Raw genomic sequence first — 18,485 nt, forward strand, 5'->3', positions numbered from 1 at the left:
AACAGTCTCTCCCAGGCTTATATGTTGATTCATTTCATCTTCAGCAAGCTGCACGCTTCTGCTGTCCTGAGAAAGCCGTCGCCGTCGAGAAGGCATCATTCTAGCGAGCTCCCGGACCCTGAAGAAGCCGGCCGTCTTCGCCACCTTCAGCCGCCCTGCAAGCTAGCGCCATCCGACGACTGTATCCTTCTCTATATATCTAAAAGAGCCGAGCGTCTTTTTAAAGATGTCTCGTTTTTCCTGCGGCTCTTGCCGCGCTCGTCTCGAGGACGGAGACCGCCACGTCATCTGCGCTCTCTGCCTGGGACTCGAGCACGCAGAACTCGCCCTCGCGGATGGAGGATGCGACTTCTGTGAGAGCCTGCCGTTGTCGTCCCTGCGGGCACGACTTCTGGCAGCAAAATCCGCTCCCGCGCCGCCTCCCTCTTCGCCGCGTAAGAAGAAACGCCGCTCCCAGAGGCCGCCGGAGCCCCCTGCGGAACCATGCGGGCCGCCGCCGCCGCCTCCCGCTTCCCGCTCTCCCTCCCCGCCCCTGCCGGACATACAGTTGCCGCCGAGTGGCCGCTCTGTCGCTTCCGATGACGCCGCGGAGGAGAAGGATTCCTGTTCACTGCTCGCATCAGACAGTGAAGAATGGTCATCTCTCGGATCCACGAGAGAGTCGGCGGGGACCCGCGCCGGGATAGAGGAGGAACTAATGCGCCTCCTCTCACAGGCCGTCGAACGCCTCGGTCTCGAGTGGTCTCATCCACCCGAGCAGGCCCCGAACCGGATGGACGGCAGCTTTTTTCACCGGCTCTCGACCCCCGCGTGCAACCGGGCCGCCCCATTCCTGCCTGAACTTCACACAGAGCTGACGAAGTCCTGGAATGCCCCGCTCTCGGCTAGAAACCGCTCCGATATTTCCGCCTCGCTGCGCTCGGTGGACGGAGCCGCCGAAAAAGGTTATTCAGCCATGCCGCCCGTTGAGGACTTGGTCGCCGCACACCTCTGCCCGCCCTCTGCTAGATGGCGCTCTTCCCCCACGCTTCCTTCGAAAGCCTGCAGAGTGACCTCGAGCTTTCATGCTCGCGCCGCCGCCGGTCAGGCCGCCGCAGCGCTACATTCTATGTCTGTCCTCCAAGTATTACAGAGCGATATTCTCCGTGAGTGGGCCGAAAGCGGTAAAAACCCCTCCCCCGCTGTCACGGATCTGAGAAGTGCTACGGACCTCGCCCTTCGCGCCACTAAAGCCGCCGCACAAGCTCTGGGGAGATGCATGGCCAGCCTTTGTGTAGCCGAGAGACACTTATGGCTCACGCTCGCCGACATGGGAGACTCTGAGCGCGCCGCGTTTCTTAACGCGCCCCTCTCCCCGACGGGCCTTTTTGGATCTGCTGTCACGGGAATCGTCGATCGCTTTTCCGAGGTCCAGAAAGCAACTCAGGCGATGAATTTGTTTCTGCCCCGCCGCGCTAGCTCTTCCGCGGGCCGCTCTCGCGAGCCTCCCGCCAGAGCTCCACCACAGCGCCCCCCTCCGCAGACTCAAACAGCCCAGCGCAGACAGGGCAGCCGCCCTCGCTCTCGCTCTGACAGCCGCCGCAGACCGCCGCCCCCACGAGGCCCGCGACCTAAGATCACGCTGAAGCCTGATCATCAGAAGTCTGCCTAGCAAAGTCAAGAAAACGACGGTGCTCTCCCGCTGCGGCCGGACCGCCGTCAAAGCTTCGCCCTCTGCCAGTCCCCGTTATTTCGCCGACTGCTGTAGTGTTGACCGCCACAAACAAGCCGGTGTCCCAGCCCGCTTGCGAGCGACAAAAAGCCGTTTTTACGGCTACCCAGAGAAATCTCAAAAAGAGAAAATTTGCCAGTTGTGTAGAAAATGTGCCCACAATCATGTGCTCTCCCATACACACAAGCATAACATATCCCGTGTCTCTATCAGAGCCCCATCACATGAAACGGGCACAGCCCGCTCTAATATCAGAGAACATAAACACGCCCACGAGCTTGTGCGCGTGTCCCCTCTCTGCTCGCTCTGTCTCACGGCCCATAGACTCCTCTCTGAGTGCAAATCCCGTTGCCATACACATTCAAAGCGCGCCCACACACTGTGTCCAGCCCGCTATGTGCAGCAATCAGGGCGATATAGCCATTCGGCCACTAGCCGCATGCTCCAAAGCGTGGGAAGCCATTCCAGGCATTTCCCCGTGGGTGCTAAGCATTATAAAGAACGGCTATCTGTTACAGTTTCGCCGCCGCCCGACTCGTGCGCGCGCGCGGCTCGAATCTACTGTCAGCCCGCTGGCCGCCGGCATGCTCCGCTCAGAAATTGCGACGCTGTTGCAAAAGGGAGCCATAGAGAGAGTCCCACCATCTATGACCGAGTCGGGGTTTTACGGCCGTTATTTTCTGGTTCCCAAGAAAGACGGCGGCCTCAGACCGATTTTAGATCTCAGGTCTTTGAACAAAGTGCTCATGAAGAGACCGTTCAAGATGCTCACTACCAGGAAACTCCTCGCGCAGGTGCGCCAGGGGGACTGGTTCATCTCTCTAGACCTGAAAGACGCCTATTTTCAGATCCAGATAAATCCCCGTCACAGGCCATTCTTACGTTTCGCCTTCGAGGGTCATGTTTATCAATACGCCATTCTCCCGTTCGGCTTATCCCTGGCGCCCCGCACATTCACGAAGTGCATGGATACGGCGCTCGCCCCCCTGCGGAGCCAGGGGCTGCGCATTCTGAATTATCTGGACGACTGGCTGATTTTGGCCCAATCACAGACGGAGCTTCTGTCGCACCGCGCAGTTCTCCTCGACCATCTGAAAACGCTGGGCCTCTCTGTCAACTGGACAAAGAGCTCCCTTCAACCCAGTCAATCGATTTCCTTTCTAGGAATAGATTTGAACTCGGTCACGATGACGGCTCGCCTGTCTACACAGCGCGCGCGCAGTGTACAGCTACTGGCCGCCTCGTTTTCAGATGGGCACCCGCGCACCTCGGAAAACTTTTCAAAGGATGCTGGGTTACATGGCCTCAGCCTCCGCTGTGCTTCAGCTGGGCCTTCTGCACATGCGTCCGCTTCAGCTTTGGTTAAACAGCCGCGTACCCCACCGCGCGTGGAACACGGGCCGCCAGCTGATCAGAGTTACGCAGACATGTCTCACGGCGCTGCAGCCATGGACAGTAGCAGAATGGTTTCGACAGGGCGTCACGATGGGGACCTTTTCCCGCCGGAAGGTCATCTCGACAGATGCATCCAACACGGGTTGGGGTGCAGTCTGCGAGGGCTCTCCGGCCTTCGGCCATTGGTCGACACAGGAAAGCCCCTTACACATAAACTGTCTGGAAATGCTTGCGGTCGAGAACGCGCTTTCGCGCTTCCTCCCGCTCATTCGGGGACACCACGTCCTGATCCGTTCGGACAACATGGCTGTGGTCTCCTATCTCAACCGTCAGGGCGGTGTCAGGTCCAGGAATCTCTTCCTACTGACACACCGCATTTTAGTTTGGTCTCAGAGCTGCCTGCTCTCGCTCAGAGCGACGCATGTGCCGGGCCATCTGAACGACGGTCCAGACATACTGTCCAGGAACCTCATCTCCTCAGGAGAATGGTCCCTGAACACACAAACGGTCCAAATACTGTGGCGGCTATTCGGCAGAGCAGAGGTGGACCTCTTCGCGTCAGAAGAGAACGCTCACTGCCCAATATTTTTCTCAAGGAGCGAGGACGCGCTAGCCCAGGAATGGCCTCGCCGCCCGCTCTATGCATTCCCTCCGATCGCTCTGCTACCACAGGTAATTCAGAGGATCAGGGACACACGCCACTCGGTGCTCCTCATAGCCCCGCGTTGGGAGAGTCAGAATTGGGTTCCGGAGCTCACTCAGCTGTCACAGACAGCCCCGTGGCCCATCCCAGTCAGAGCAGATCTCCTCTCTCAAGCTCGCGGCACGATCTGGCACCCCCATCCACGGCGCTGGGCGCTACATGCATGGGTGATCAGCGACTATTCGTCGATTTGCCAGAAGGTGTAAGAAACACTATCATACAGGCTAGAGCACCTTCCACGAGAAGGCTCTATGCGTCTAAATGGTCTGTGTTCTCAAAATGGTGCACCGACAAACATCTGGACCCACGGTCATGCGAGGTGCCGTCTTTGCTTGTTTTCCTTCAAGAGATGCTGGACAAGGGCAGGTCCCCCTCCACTCTCAAGGTTTACGTGGCAGCCGTCGCGGCGTTCTCTGAACCCCGACGCGCTCAGTCCCTGGGCAAAGACGAGTTAGTCATCCGCTTCCTCAGGGGAGCTAAGAGGATGAACCCTCCGCGCCCCCCTTCGGTTCCTATCTGGGATCTTTCTATAGTTCTCGAAGCTATGAAAGCACCCCCGTTCGAACCGCTCGAGTCTGTGGACCTAAAATACCTCTCGCTCAAAACCGTTTTTCTGACGGCTCTGTCCTCAGTAAAACGCGTGGGGGATCTTCACGCGCTCTCATCCAGTGCCACGTGTCTCGAGTTTGGACCGAATGATTCTGTTGTCATTCTCAAACCTAGACATGGCTATGTCCCGAAGGCGATTGGTACCCCGTTCAGGGCTCAGATTATTTCCCTATCGGCTCTGCCTTCATCCGATAGTGAGCGCGACGCCAATCTCCTCTGCCCGGGGCGGGCTCTGAGATTGTACACTACGCACGCTGCCGCGTTCAGACGCGCTGAGCAGCTTTTCGTGTCGTTTGGGGGGCGCACCAAAGGTCTGGCCGCCTCTAAACAGACACTGTCTAGATGGATAGTAGACGCTATCGCCTCTGCTTACGCATCTAAATGCCTGCTCTGCCCTCTGGGCATCAGGGCGCACTCCACTAGAGGCATGGCCTCATCGTGGGCATGGTCCTGTGGAATTTCCATTCATGACATTTGTGTGGCCGCGGGATGGGCCTCCCCGTCCACTTTTGTCAGATTTTACAACTTGGAAGTTCCCGCCTTGCAGGCAAAATTACTAGCTGTCTAACGACCAGCTCTCTAAGAAGCTGCATTACTGGAGTCCCTCTCACAACCGGTTCGCCCCTTGTGCTCTCCTTAAATGCTTATACACTTCATGTGCCCGCTCTGCCGGCCTCATACATGCTTATGTATACACTTCATGTGCCCGCTCTGCCGGCCTTATAATACATTCACTCCACGTTAAAATCCCCCGGTATCACCCTGGGATTCATGAGTGGATTCATAGCGCGCACGGCGTTGACCAGGTGTTCCCGCAGCGTAAGCTAGCTTACGCAATACGAGAGAACCTCTCGTAAGAGAACGAATCGGTTACCTAACGTAACCTCGGTTCTCTCTAGAAGAGGGAACGAGTATTGCGTTCCCGGCCGTGCTTGCGCTACTAGCGTTTCGCTTCACGCTGAAATAAATCAACATATAAGCCTGGGAGAGACTGTTATATACACCATAGCCACGCCCATTCTGGCGGGCCATGACGCAATGAGCGCGCGGGCGCCTCTCATTGGAAGCGGGTTCAGCCCCGCTCTCCCATAGGCTTAAGCAGTTCTCTCTGAGCGAACCAATGAGCTGCTAGCTAGCCTGCTCTAGGTCTGCCGCAGAGGAACTGCGTTGTTCAATGGATACAAATTATGAAATAATTTTTTGGCTTCAATATCTCAGCAAAGATGAATCTTTCCTGCAGCGTAAGCTAGCTTACGCAATACTCGTTCCCTCTTCTAGAGAGAACCGAGGTTACGTTAGGTAACCGATTCGTTTTCCTGCATGAGTCAAAAGAGCCAACCCCCATCTCTATACGATGTTCTGATGCAGAGATATAGGTCTTGCTAAATGGTTGCTAGGGTCAGGGCCGTAGCTAGAGGATTCGGGGCCCCCTGAAAAAATATTGATGTGGGCCCCCACCATCCTCCACCAATATCATATACTGTACAATAGATGAACATGGAGGCCCACATAACAGAAGATGGTGATGTTGTTGTAAAACCTTTATTTTAAAAGTTAAATGTTTATATAAAAATTACAACTAATAAAAACTAACAAAAAGCAAGAAATTGTTCAATAATAATAAAACCAATTTTTAAAAAGTAATAATTTTTTTCCCCATCAGTCTGTTATAATTCATAAATCAAAAAGTAAACATTTAGAAATTGACAAGAATGCAGTCTAATTAAAAAAATAAAACCATTCATTGTCTTATTTTTTAATAAAGATAATATGGAACTGGTAATATTATTAAATAAAGCGAATACATTTATTCATCCAAGTGCAGTGTAATTGTTTTAAAACTCTAGTTACAATAGTGTAAAAAAACAGGAATTTAGACCACGTAATCATTCGGTCGATTGTGGCGCGCACCGATAATAAAAAATGACTGTACACGGCAGACTGTAGACGGAAGTTTTCTAATTCCCAGCGAAATAACAATATATAACCTGTAGAGGCTAATACCTAATGTCTTAATTCTTTTAGCCTCTCGAGGTTAGATGAGGAGTATCTTCATATCTACATGTCCATTAAGCACGCACGGAGAAGCGGTCATAACAAAAAAACGTATTTATTGATCGCAATCTCTGGTTTACTTTCCAAACAAAAAACAAAAATTGACATCCAAGAAAACACTATCAGTAACATGCATTTCATGCGATTGAAGAAACTGTTGCTCTCCAAACTCTAACCTGTCTGTGCCAAACAATCCTACCTCATTATCAACACCTGCACTCACGCATCGTAGTGACGCGTCAAAAGGGGAGGAGTCAATAAATGTACTTAACCCGGTTAGTACAAGTATTAAAAATTAAACAGAATTCCCTTGTACATTTAAAGCATAATATTATGTATTACAAAATAAATAAATCAAATTAATCTTTACTCAATGATAATAATGGTAGTACACATTCTGAATATGGCTCCAACATCCTGGCCCCTAATTGTTAATGCCAAAGCAGAACAATTACCAAATAAGATATCTAATGGAGTCAGAACTCATATGACTAGATACAGTATTGCCATATGTACAGTATACAAAAACAAATGTCAATTTACATAGCATTTATCACATTAATCATATTGCATTTCATTCATCAATGTTAATACATTGTGATATCTTTCTTCATCAATCCGGGTGTTCGTTCTGTGTCTCTGTTGGTGTGTTTTGTAGGCGTGGGTTTGTGGGTGTGTTCTACCTGTTTGTTGTTAGCACCAGCTGGTTCTTATCCCAGCTTATCATTAGGCTTGTTAGCTGCCTTTATATCGCTGGAGTTTTCTGTGCTTAGTGTCGGTTCGTCACTCTTGTTTGTGTCTCTCCGTGTGTAGTTTTGTCTGTGTTTCCTACGCATCCAGCCGTTTGGGAGATCGCCTGAGTCTATTCACCTGACTATAGGTTTACCTTCACTGGAGAATTCCCCGTCGGACTCCTTCCAGGTCGCCCGCCTGTTAAACGTGGTGTTTTGAGTATCTCCTGTCGAGTGTGTACATCCTCGTCTGACGTCTTCCAGTCGGAGTGTTGTCTTCCAGGTCTCCCGCCTGCTAAACGTGGTGTTTTGAGTATCTCCTGTGCTGTGTCCACAATAAACTGTTTTACTTGCATTTGGATCTACGACTCCTCATTGTGACAAAGATATGTACTGGTGTGTGAGCACGTAATGATATATGTAGGTTTGTCAGGATAAATGAAAGCGTGCACATAAGACTGTAGAAATCTGACATTGTTTTGTCAGAATCGCTCAGACTGACTTGTCAGCTTCCAGAAGCAAACAAAGTTTGGTGATGGGTCTTTGTAGAACAGTGGTTCTAGTCTTCACCAAGACACTGTGGACAAGATCTTTGGGCCCCGGCAGGGTCTTTATCACACGACCTAAGGGCCACGAGTTCCTTGGTGCTGTGTGGTCTACTATGACTACTATGTCATCTACCTGGAAGTTTCTCTTGGGATTGTTCCACTTTTGTCGTTGCTGCATCAATGAAAGATATTCAGTTGTCCATCGTTGCCAGAAAAGGACTGCAAGGTATTGCACCTGTTTCCATCGCTTTCTAGCGTACAAGTCATCCCTATTGAAGAGTCCAGGTGGCAAGGGGGGTTTGGATTTCAACTGCAGAAGGTGATTTGGTGTTAGGGGTTCAAGATCATTTGGGTCACCTGATACAGTTGTGATAGGCCTGTCATTGAGAATACACTCAACTTCACACAAAGCTGTTTGTAACAGATCATCGTCCAGTGTCTGTTGTTTCAGGACAGAAAGCAGTATTTTCTTAACTAGTTTGATTAATCTCTCCCACACTCCTCCGAAGTGGGCTGCAAATGGTGGATTAAAGGTCCACTTGACATGATTGCTCAGCAAAGTCTCTTGAATTTTGTGATGGTCCATCTGGTTTAAGGTGGCCTCTAATTCCTTCTGGGCACACACAAAATTGGTGCCACGATCGGTCCTGATGGTCAGGACTGGTCCCCTCCGACATAAAAACCGTCGTATAGCATTGATGCAAGAGTTCGTGTCTAACGTGCTTGCCACTTCGAGGTGTATTGCTCGGCTCACCAGGCAGGTCAATATCACTCCCCATCTTTTTACACGAGAACGACCTCGTTTGACTTCAATTGGTCCAAAGTAGTCAATACCCACGTGTGAGAAAGGTGGAAGATCAGGAGCGACACGTTCATCGGGTAGGTCAGCCATTTTTTGTTCTCCAACTTTAGCTTGCATTCGTCTGCAAAAGACACAAGACTTTATTATCTTTCTTGCAGATGAATTTGCCGATGGTATCCAGAACCTCTGACCCAGTCTCGAAAGCATGTGATTTCTTCCTGAGTGTCCGACTTTTTGATGTTTGTCACGCAGGATCAGTTTGGATATATGCGAGTCTTTGGGTAGAATAATTGGGTTCTTTAGACTCACCGGCATGGCTGCTTTACTTAGTCTTCCTCCAATCCTCAAAATGCCCTCATCAATGATTGGATCCAGTTTGTATATGGAGCTATTTGATTTGATGAGTTTGTTTTCTCTCAAGAGTGTTATCTCTGAGTCGAAGTAGCGCTGTTGTTCATAGCGAATGACAGACTTCTCAGCTTCGTCCAAATCCTCAGGAGTTAATCCTTTTTGATTCATTTTGCATTGTGAATCTATTGTAAGAACTTTGTCTTTCTGAAGCATCAAGAGTCCTTTGAGCCTTAGCCACCATGCAATAGCTCTCAATAGTTTCCTCCATGAAGAATAATACTAGAAATTTATTCTTGTAACCGCGTTGTTCTGGAGGTTCAAGTAGTTACTAGAGAGTTCTCTTTTTACTTCCATATCGTTTGATGGGATATATCTGAGATCTTCTGGCACTTCAGGCCATTCAGATTTCTCCTTTGACAGGAAGTGAGGACCGTTCAGCCATCTTGTGGAATTCAGGAGGGATTCTATCTGTAAGCCACGTGAGCTGTCATCTGCCGGGTTGTCTCCAGAACATACATACCTCCACTGATGTACTTGCGAGAGGTTATGTATCACTGCAATTCTATTTGCGACATAAGTATGAAATCGTTTTGTCTGATTATGGATGTACTTCAGTACCACCGTACTGTCGGTCCAGAAGGTGGAATCTTCCAGTTCCATATGAAGTTCCTTTTGCAACATTCTGTCCACCTTCACAGCAAGGGTTGCGGCTGCAAGCTCAAGTCTCGGAATCGTTATCCGTTTGAGTGGGACTACTCTGGCTTTTCCCAGTACAAATGTGACATGAACATTTTTGACACTATTTGTAAGTTTGAGGTAACTTACTGTCCCATATCCTAGCTCGCTTGCGTCACAAAATTCTCGGGCTTCATGCACATGTCCACTTCAAATCTGCTCAGCTGGTCTAACTCTGTGAGCCATCTTTGCCATGGCCTCATAATTCCATCTGGGATTATTTCATCCCAGCCATATTTCTCATGGCAGAGTCTTTGCAGAATTTGCTTGGCCTTGAGAACAAAAGGGGAAATGAAACCTAGTGGGTCGTATATGGAATTAACTATAGAAAGGATTGTTCGTCTAGTGGGAGTTCTGTTCTTAATGGTTACCCGGAAGGTAAAGACGTCCTTTTGGATATTCCACTGGATTCCGAGTGCCCTTTCAAGAGGGGATTTTTCTCGGTCCAAGTCCAGCTGTTTCACAAGAGGGGCTCTGTAACTTTCTGGAATGGTCTCAAGGACTTCAGAGCTATTGCTCACCCATTTACGTAAAGTAAATCCTCCTAGGCTTCCCTGAGGTCTTCAATGAGCTTGATAGCTTCTTTCTCAGAAGCCACAGACTTGAGACAATCTTCAACGTAAAAACTATGATTAATTGTGTCAATTACTTGTGAGCTGTACCGTTCAGAATTATCGATTCCTGTTTGCTTTAAAGCAAAATTTGCAATGCTTGGAGATGACACCGCACCAAAAAGATGAACATTCATCCTGTAGACTTCTAGTGGCTGGTCAACATCCCCTTTTGGCCACCACAGGAATCGAAGAAAGTCATGATGATGATTTTGAACTCGTACCTGATAGTATATTGCTTCAATGTCAGCCATTATTGAAATTTTTTCATTTCTGAATCTAAGCAAGACACCCAGTAGAGGGTTGATCAGATCAGGACCTTGAAGAAGTTTGGAATTAAGAGAATGGCCCTTGAATGAAGATGAACAATCAAAAACAACTCGAAGTTTCCCCTTCTTCTTGTGGTACACCCCATGATGTGGTATGTACCATACCTGACCATCATTCCTTTGGAGTTGTTCTTGTGGCACCTTTTCTGCATATCCTTTTCTTAGCACGTCCTCCATGAACACACTGTACTCATTTGCATAAACAGAATCCTTCTTGAATCTTTTAGCAAGGTTTAGTGTACGCTGTGCTGTCAGATCATAGTTGTTAGGCAAAGTTACATCTTTATCACGAAAAGGCAGGGGTAGGTGGTAATGCCCATTTTTAAGTTCTACTGAAGTCGTTACTATGTTCATGAACCTTTTGTCTTCGGCTGACATTTCTCTACTTTCCTCGTAATCCTTTTCAGGAAAGTCATGATGATATTGCCTGATAATCAGATCCTTAAGATTCTCCATAGAGATGCGATTGGCCATCACTGACCTTAATCCAGTTTCATCCTTTGAAGAAAAGGAATGAAGTGGTCCGTTGACTACCCATCCTAGCACAGTCTTGATCGCATATGGCCCATTTCCTTGACTGTTCACTATTTTCCACGGTTCCATTGCCTTTAGAAATGATGTTTTATAAACAAAGTTCGGGAGGAGCACGTTCAAATAATCATTCCAATCAACTGGTCATCAAACAATTACCATGTCTACCCTATCAGCACGAGAAGGAGCATATAAATATTCACTCTGTCAACTCACCTAATATTCCTTGACAGTTTCAGCATTTGGTCCCGCCCTTTTGCCACAATGTCAGAGATCGAACTCTTCCCTTCCGATGACGACTCCTTCAGCCAGGCTCCATCTCAGCTCCCTATCACCGCTACGAGCTCCCAGGCTCAACAGGATACCGCTCCCGAACCTCCAGCTTCACGGCGCGGCCGCCGGCCTAGCCGAGCCGCTTCACGTACCCCGAGGCGCCGTGGCTTGCCTTCACCTCCACCATCAAGACCTCCACCGTCTCCAGCTTCCTCCTACACCTCAGCACAACACTCGATTCCTGCGATCGAGAAATGGACAGTGCTGGGGTTGAGACAAGCACTAATCAGCGCTGACGTTCATTTTTCGAGGAGAATGAATAAAGCTCAACTGTACAACCTGTACGTTTCTCTCCAGGCAGTATCTCCTTCTCCGAAATCCACCCCACCTTCAAAATCAGCAAAAAAGGCAAATCTTAACAAAACTCCAAACTCACGTTCCCAGGAAACACCTTCTCCCGACGTCGCAGGGCCCAGTTTTCCGCGAGCGCCAGGCCGCAGCAGGCCTTCAGCTAGCCTGGGCCGCGCCCCAGATTCCGCCGCCAGGCCCCACTCTTCTCTCCGCTCCGATGAGCTACAGACCGCGGCTTTGTCCAGGACCGCACCTCACGCGACATTGCCAGTTTCAAGTGAAACGGGCCGCTCTTTCAACGTGAGTATGCCAACGGTACAGGCCCAACCACCCCATCATCCTCCTGCAAATTTTTCCAACCCTTTTTCCTGTCCATGGCCTGCAGCTCCTCCGCCAGACTCTAGCGCGAGGCTGCCTCAGCTAGAGCCGCAGGCCCAGACACACTTCCTACCTCCCCAGTTCCCTTCCTTTCCCACTTTTTCAGTTCTTCCTCAAGCTTTAGGGGCCGACCCAAGTGTGAGGTTGCCTCCACAAACGGCCTCGGCCCCAGGGGGTTTTCTTCCTGACACCTTTCCCCAAAATCGGTCTCCTTTCACGTTGTTCTCCGCAACGCCGATGCCCATCCCGCCGAACGCTACAGCTATGGAACCGCCCCCTGTTGCCAGCAACATCAGAGCACAGATCCTCACAGGTGCGGACATCGATTTATCTTCCCTTCTTTCTTTACTCCCCCCCCCCCTCTGTCTCAAATCGCCAAATCGACTGCGGCGATTTTGCAGTCACCCTCAAAAACCCAGTTAATAATTCATCCCGCATTCTGTCGTTTTCTGAATTTGCAATTGCTTTCAGCCGGTATAGCGAAATAATTTGTGCCGCACTTCCCCACAGGAGACGAGAGCTAAACGACTATCTCGCGATAATCGCAGAGCTCGCGTTATCATACGGAGGAACCCATTTTTATACTTACCACAAATTGTTCTCCGCAAAGTGCGCCGTCCGCGTAGCTCAGTGGAACCAGTGCCCTTACTGGGGCGCCCTAGACACAGAGCTACACAATAGAGTGTTCCTAGGCTGCCGTAACATTTCCTGCGCTGTTTGCAGATCCGTTTCGCACTCCACCACGGCGTGTCCCTTGATTAACCCTGCAAATCCTCCCCGCCCAGATTCACCAGCTGGGAAATCAACCAGTTATGTCCCGCGGCCAGCAAACATTAATTTCAACGACTCAGCCACAGATTCTAAAAGAAGAAAAACCTCCTTCCCATCCAACAACCAAGTCTGCAATAACTTCAATTCAGGACGTTGCTCACGGCAACGCTGCCGTTATTTACACATCTGCAGCTATTGCGGTGGCGCGCACGCTCGCACTATATGCCCTGTAAAAAGGTCCGTAAATAAAGATTCCAAAAATTACTTGTCGACTCCTGTGAATTTTTCTCGTCTGTCTTCTGAATTAGCTCACCACCCTAACACTAACTTTACTGACTATTTACTGTCTGGTCTCGAACACGGCTTCAAACCCGGCGTTGAAAGCCTTCCCACTCAAAGTATCATATGTGACAATCTCCAGTCTGCTCTCGCTGAACCTGAAACAGTCGACATCCTGATTAAAAAAGAAATCGAATCAGGCTTCATGATTGGTCCGTTTAACATTCCTCCTTTTGAATGTTTCCGCGTCAGCCCCATTGGAGTGGCCACAAGAAAATTTTCAGGCAAAAAACGTTTAATAATCGATCTCTCAGCCCCGCATAATTCTCCGTTTCCAAGCATAAACAGCCTTATCTCGCTTGAACAATTTTCTCTTCATTACCACACCATTGACCAAGCCATAACCTTGATTAAAGACGCAGGCTACGGCGCTTGGCTCGCTAAAGTCGACATCACTTCTGCTTTTAAAGTGATGCCCATTCATCCAGATTCATGGCATTTGTTCGGCGTACGCTGGCAAGAAAAATTTTACTTTGCCGTCCGTTTAACTTTCGGCTGCAAAAGCAGCCCCAAGATTTTCGACATGCTATCAGAAGCCATTTGCTGGATTCTTTCCAATAACTACTCGATACCCTACTTAATCCACCTGCTAGATGATTTCCTAATTATCTCACCACCCGACGCCATCCCAGCCGCGCATCTTCTCACAGTCCAAAAAGTCTTCGCTGAGCTCGGGATTCCAATCGCCCAAGAAAAAACCATGGGCCCAGCCACATCCATCGAATTTCTGGGCATTAATTTGGACACAGTCAATTTCCAGGCCTCACTGCCCAAGGAAAAAATCGACAGGATTATTCTGGTCGCATCCACCCTCCTAGAAAATCCAAATTGCTCTAAACGAGAGCTACTATCTCTGCTCGGCCACTTAAACTTTGCGATGCGCATCATCCCGCAAGGCCGCCCTTTCATCTCACATCTTCTCTTCCTCGCATCATCAATCCACGCGCTAGAGGACCAAATTTCCCTAACTACGTCATGTTGCAACGAGCTCAGTTTATGGATAACCTTCCTTAAACAATGGAACGGCCTGTCTTTTTTCTATAACAATCTGATTTCTCTCCCCGTGGATATCCAACTGTTCACTGATGCTGCTCCCTCTGTCGGTTTCGGGGGATTCTACCAAGGCCGTTGGTTTGCTTCTACATGGCCCGCCCAGCTGTTAGACTCACCGCAATCACAATCATCCTCAGCGCTGTTCGAATTGTATCCTTTAGTAGTAGCAGCCTTCCTGTGGGGTAAAGAATGGTCAACTAACAGCATCATGGTACACTGCGATAATGAAGCAACCGTGCACTGCATCAACAAAGGCCGCTCAAATTCCCCCGCACTAATGCCTCTCCTAAGACGCCTCATTTGGATCGCAGCTTGCGATCAATTCATCTTAACTGCAAAACATGTTCCCGGGTCCAGAAATCAAATAGCTGAATCTCTCTCTCGTTTTGCTTTCCAGAAATTCAGGCTGCTGGCACCAGATGCGGACCCTTTTCCAACCCCAGTACCTCACTATTCAGAGCTGATATTCCCATAAACCACCCACTGAAACCACTTCTCGATGCCTCTCTTAATTCCATCCTTCAAGCCGTTTCACCCAGCACCCTCCAATCCTACTTAACCGCATGGAAGTGTTTTAAGTCTTTTCACTCAACATACAACCTGCCTTTTCCCAACTTTTCTCTGCTTACCATCACTTCATTCATATCCTATCTCAACAGCATCAAGAACCTCAAAGCCTGCTCTATCAAGGGTTATCTAAGCGGAATCCAATTCTTCCACAAACTCCTTTTTGGTTCACCTTCCCCAGACATAACAAATTCTCAGACATCAATGCTCATCAAAGGCATCCAAAAAACCCAACCCACCCGCCCTGATGCCAGACAACCAATAACTTTAGACATACTCGCTAAATGCATCTTCACCCTCCGCCGAGGCTATCACTCCACCAACACAGCCCGTACACTGGACGCAATGTTCATATTGGCTTTTTTCGGTTTTCTCAGATGCTCAGAACTCACCATCACTTCCAGTTTCAACCCAAAAGTCCACCCCACAATCTCAGATCTATCAGTTCTAGACAACGAAACCATCTCTTACTTCATAAAGCAAAGCAAGACAGATCAAATGAAAAAAGGCCACTTCATATACATCTTCAATCTCCCATCACCAATCCAACCGTATCAATCTCTCTTAGCATACTTGCATTTCAGGAACTCGCAGGCCAAGTCCCCTTCCGACCCACTCTTCACTGATGATTCCAATCGCCCTGTCACACGTTTCTGGTTCCAAAAACACCTCAAGTCCATTTTGCTCCAATCAGGCATCCCAGCAGACCACTTTTCCAGCCATTCTTTCCGTATAGGCGCAGCAACCACAGCCGCCCAAAAAGGCCTCTCCCAGCAGCAGATTCAAGAGCTTGGCCGCTGGTCATCGGAGGCCTTTAAGAGTTACATCCGTTCAAACCGCTTCCATATCAAAGAAGCTCAACGAACCCTCATCAGTTAAAATTTCTCCAGTATCAACTTTCTCATACAACCAACCTTACAGGCCCACCACTCCCGCAGGAGCCCCGTCCCCCATCCCAACTCACTCCACGGCCACAGCAGTGCCTTCTCCGCTCCCGCAGGAGCCACCATATCCTGCTCCCGCAGGAGCTCAGCCCTCCTTCCAACTTTCCTTTCGGATAGGCAGAAAGCAATTTCAAAGCAAGTTCGGTTCCAATACAGCAGCAGCATCATCTCTTCCTTTCCAGCAGAAGCTCGTTCTCAATCCAACTGGCCCACCGGTTAGAAAGAACTACAACACAATCTTCTCCGCTCCCGCGGGAGCCCAGTCTTTAATCCAACTTTCCTACTGGACAGTCGAGTCCAGAAAGCAAGTTCGGCCCACCTCAGCAGCAGTATCATCTCTTCCACTCCCGCAGGAGTTCCATTTTCTTCTTCCAACTCGCTCCATTCCCACGGAATCATTATCTCTTCCGCTCCAGCAAGTGCCCAACTCTCCCCTCAACTCACCATGGGATACCTGGAAAGCAAGTCGAAAGCAAGTTTGTCCACTGTCGCAGCAGTGTCTTCTACTCCGCTCCCGCAGGAGCTCCATTACTCCATCCAAACTTGCTCCATTGCCGCAGCAGCGTCATCCACTCCGCTCCCGCAGGAGCTCAAGTCTATGTCCAAAATAGTTTTGGATTCCCAAGCAAGATTGAAAGCAAGTCTGGTCCACTGCCGCAGCAGTGTCATGTACTCCGCTCCCGCAGGAGCTCCATTACTCCGTCCAAACTTGCTCCACTGCCTCAGCAGTGCCATCTACTCCACTCCCGCAGGAGCCCCATTATTTCAAGCAAGTCTGGTCCACTGCCGCAGCAGTGTCATGTACTCCGCTCCCGCAGGAGCTCCATTACTCCGTCCAAACTTGCTCCACTGCCTCAGCAGTGCCATCTACTCCACTCCCGCAGGAGCCCCATTATTTCAAGCAAGTCTGGTCCACTGCCGCAGCAGTGTCATGCACTCCGCTCCCGCAGGAGCTCTGTTACTCCATCCAGCTTGCTCCACTGCCGCAGCAGTACCATCTACTTCGCTCCCGCAGGAGCTCCACCAACCTAAAGCAAGTCTGGTCCACTGCCGCAGCAGTGTCGTACACTCCGCTCCCGCAGGAGCTCCGTTACTCCATCCAACTTGCTTCACTGCCGCAGCAGTGTCATCTACTCCGCTCCCGCAGGAGCTCCATTACTCCGTCCAAACTTGCTCCACTGCCGCAGCAGTGTCATCTACTCAGCTCCCGCAGGAGCCCCATTACTCCGTCCGAACTTGCTCCATCGCCGCAGCAGTGTCATCTCCTCCGCTTCCGCAGTAGACCTTCCCCCAGCCTACTACCTGAGAAGCACACCTATCCAACCTCAAAGACAACCAACTCTCGTCCTATGGTAGAAGAAGCCTCCAGCGACTAACCCCTTCCCACGGCTGATGTTTTAAGCTTTGCACTCCGCAAGTTTTGGGGGGTCATCAACATCATTTTGGCAGCTGTCCGGCATGTTATTTTGCAGCTTTTGGGGGAGTGCTCTGGGTTCGGGCCGAATACCTAACTCGGAGCCCTCTCCTCGGACAGCACGCCAAATACGCATTTATTCTATCTGACTTATTTGTAAGTGTGAACTCGTGAAATGATGTTTTATAAACAAAGTTCGGGAGGAGCACGTTCAAATAATCATTCCAATCAACTGGTCATCAAACAATTACCATGTCTACCCTATCAGCACGAGAAGGAGCATATAAATATTCACTCTGTCAACTCACCTAATATTCCTTGACAGTTTCAGCATCCCTCCACCACCCCGACTCCTCACTCTTGGCTTATCTTATTTATTTATTTCACAGCCAGGAATACGGGGGGAGTGCTCTGGGTTCGGGCCGAATACCTAACTCGGAGCCCTCTCCTCGGACAGCACGCCAAATACGCATTTATTCTATCTGACTTATTTGTAAGTGTGAACTCGTGAACGTTAATTCCAATCAAAATCTCAATGTTAGCGTTGATTCTCTTCAGTTTGACTTCTTTCAGATAAGGCCATTTTTCAAGATCATGGTGAGTGAGTAGGTTTTCTTTCAACACAGGAATCTTTGGTTGGGTATATACTTTTGGAAGGTCTATATATAAATCTCCATCTATACTGCTTACTTCTAGACCTGTGAGCTCATAGCTCTTAACAGGTCTTTCCTGCCCCATCGTACGCAGAAGAATGTCAGTTCTGCGTCTTTTGGCATTCAGCAGATTCATAAGGTTCTCAGTGCAGAACGTCGCCGAACTGCCTGGATCAAGAAAGGCGTAGGTTTTTATGGTTTTATTGCCTTTAGCAACTTTAACTTGGACTGGCACGATTGCTAGTGCGCATTCCTTACTGGCCCCTGTTGCATGATTTCTAATTTTAATGGTTCAGTCGAAAAGAAATTAATGTTTTTGATGAAAACATTAATATATAATGGACTTCAAGGGGACCCAGACGGTTCAAGGTCCAAATGACAGTTTCAGTGCCACTTCAAATTAAATCAGGGGTGTGTGTATGTGTGTGTGTGTGTCTGAGAGTGTGTGTGTGTGTGTGTGTGTGTCTGAGAGTGTGTGAGATTAACTGTCACTGTGTGTTTTGTAGTGTGGATCATGGAGGAGAGATCAGGATTAAAGCAGGACTACGGAAATGTACGTCTACACACACACACACACACACACACACACACACACACACACACTCACTGATGTGTTTTCTCTCCATCAGAT

The 18,485-nt window shown here is 49.3% G+C and overlaps 1 protein-coding gene across 1 annotated transcript in view; it reads left to right on the forward strand.

Moving 5' to 3' along the window:
• LOC130070631 (NACHT, LRR and PYD domains-containing protein 12-like) overlaps nt 1-18,485 on the forward strand; it is a 79,095-nt gene that overhangs the window by 47,389 nt on the left and 13,221 nt on the right. The window contains exon 7 of the mRNA XM_056235101.1: nt 18,361-18,407. Within this exon, the coding sequence (XP_056091076.1) occupies nt 18,361-18,407 (47 nt within the window). The remainder of the gene's footprint in view (nt 1-18,360; nt 18,408-18,485) is intronic.

The sequence above is a fragment of the Rhinichthys klamathensis genome, unplaced genomic scaffold (genome assembly GCF_029890125.1).
Source record: "Rhinichthys klamathensis goyatoka isolate OS25496 unplaced genomic scaffold, OSU_Roscu_1.1 h1tg000018l_1, whole genome shotgun sequence".
Lineage (NCBI taxonomy): Eukaryota > Metazoa > Chordata > Actinopteri > Cypriniformes > Leuciscidae > Rhinichthys > Rhinichthys klamathensis.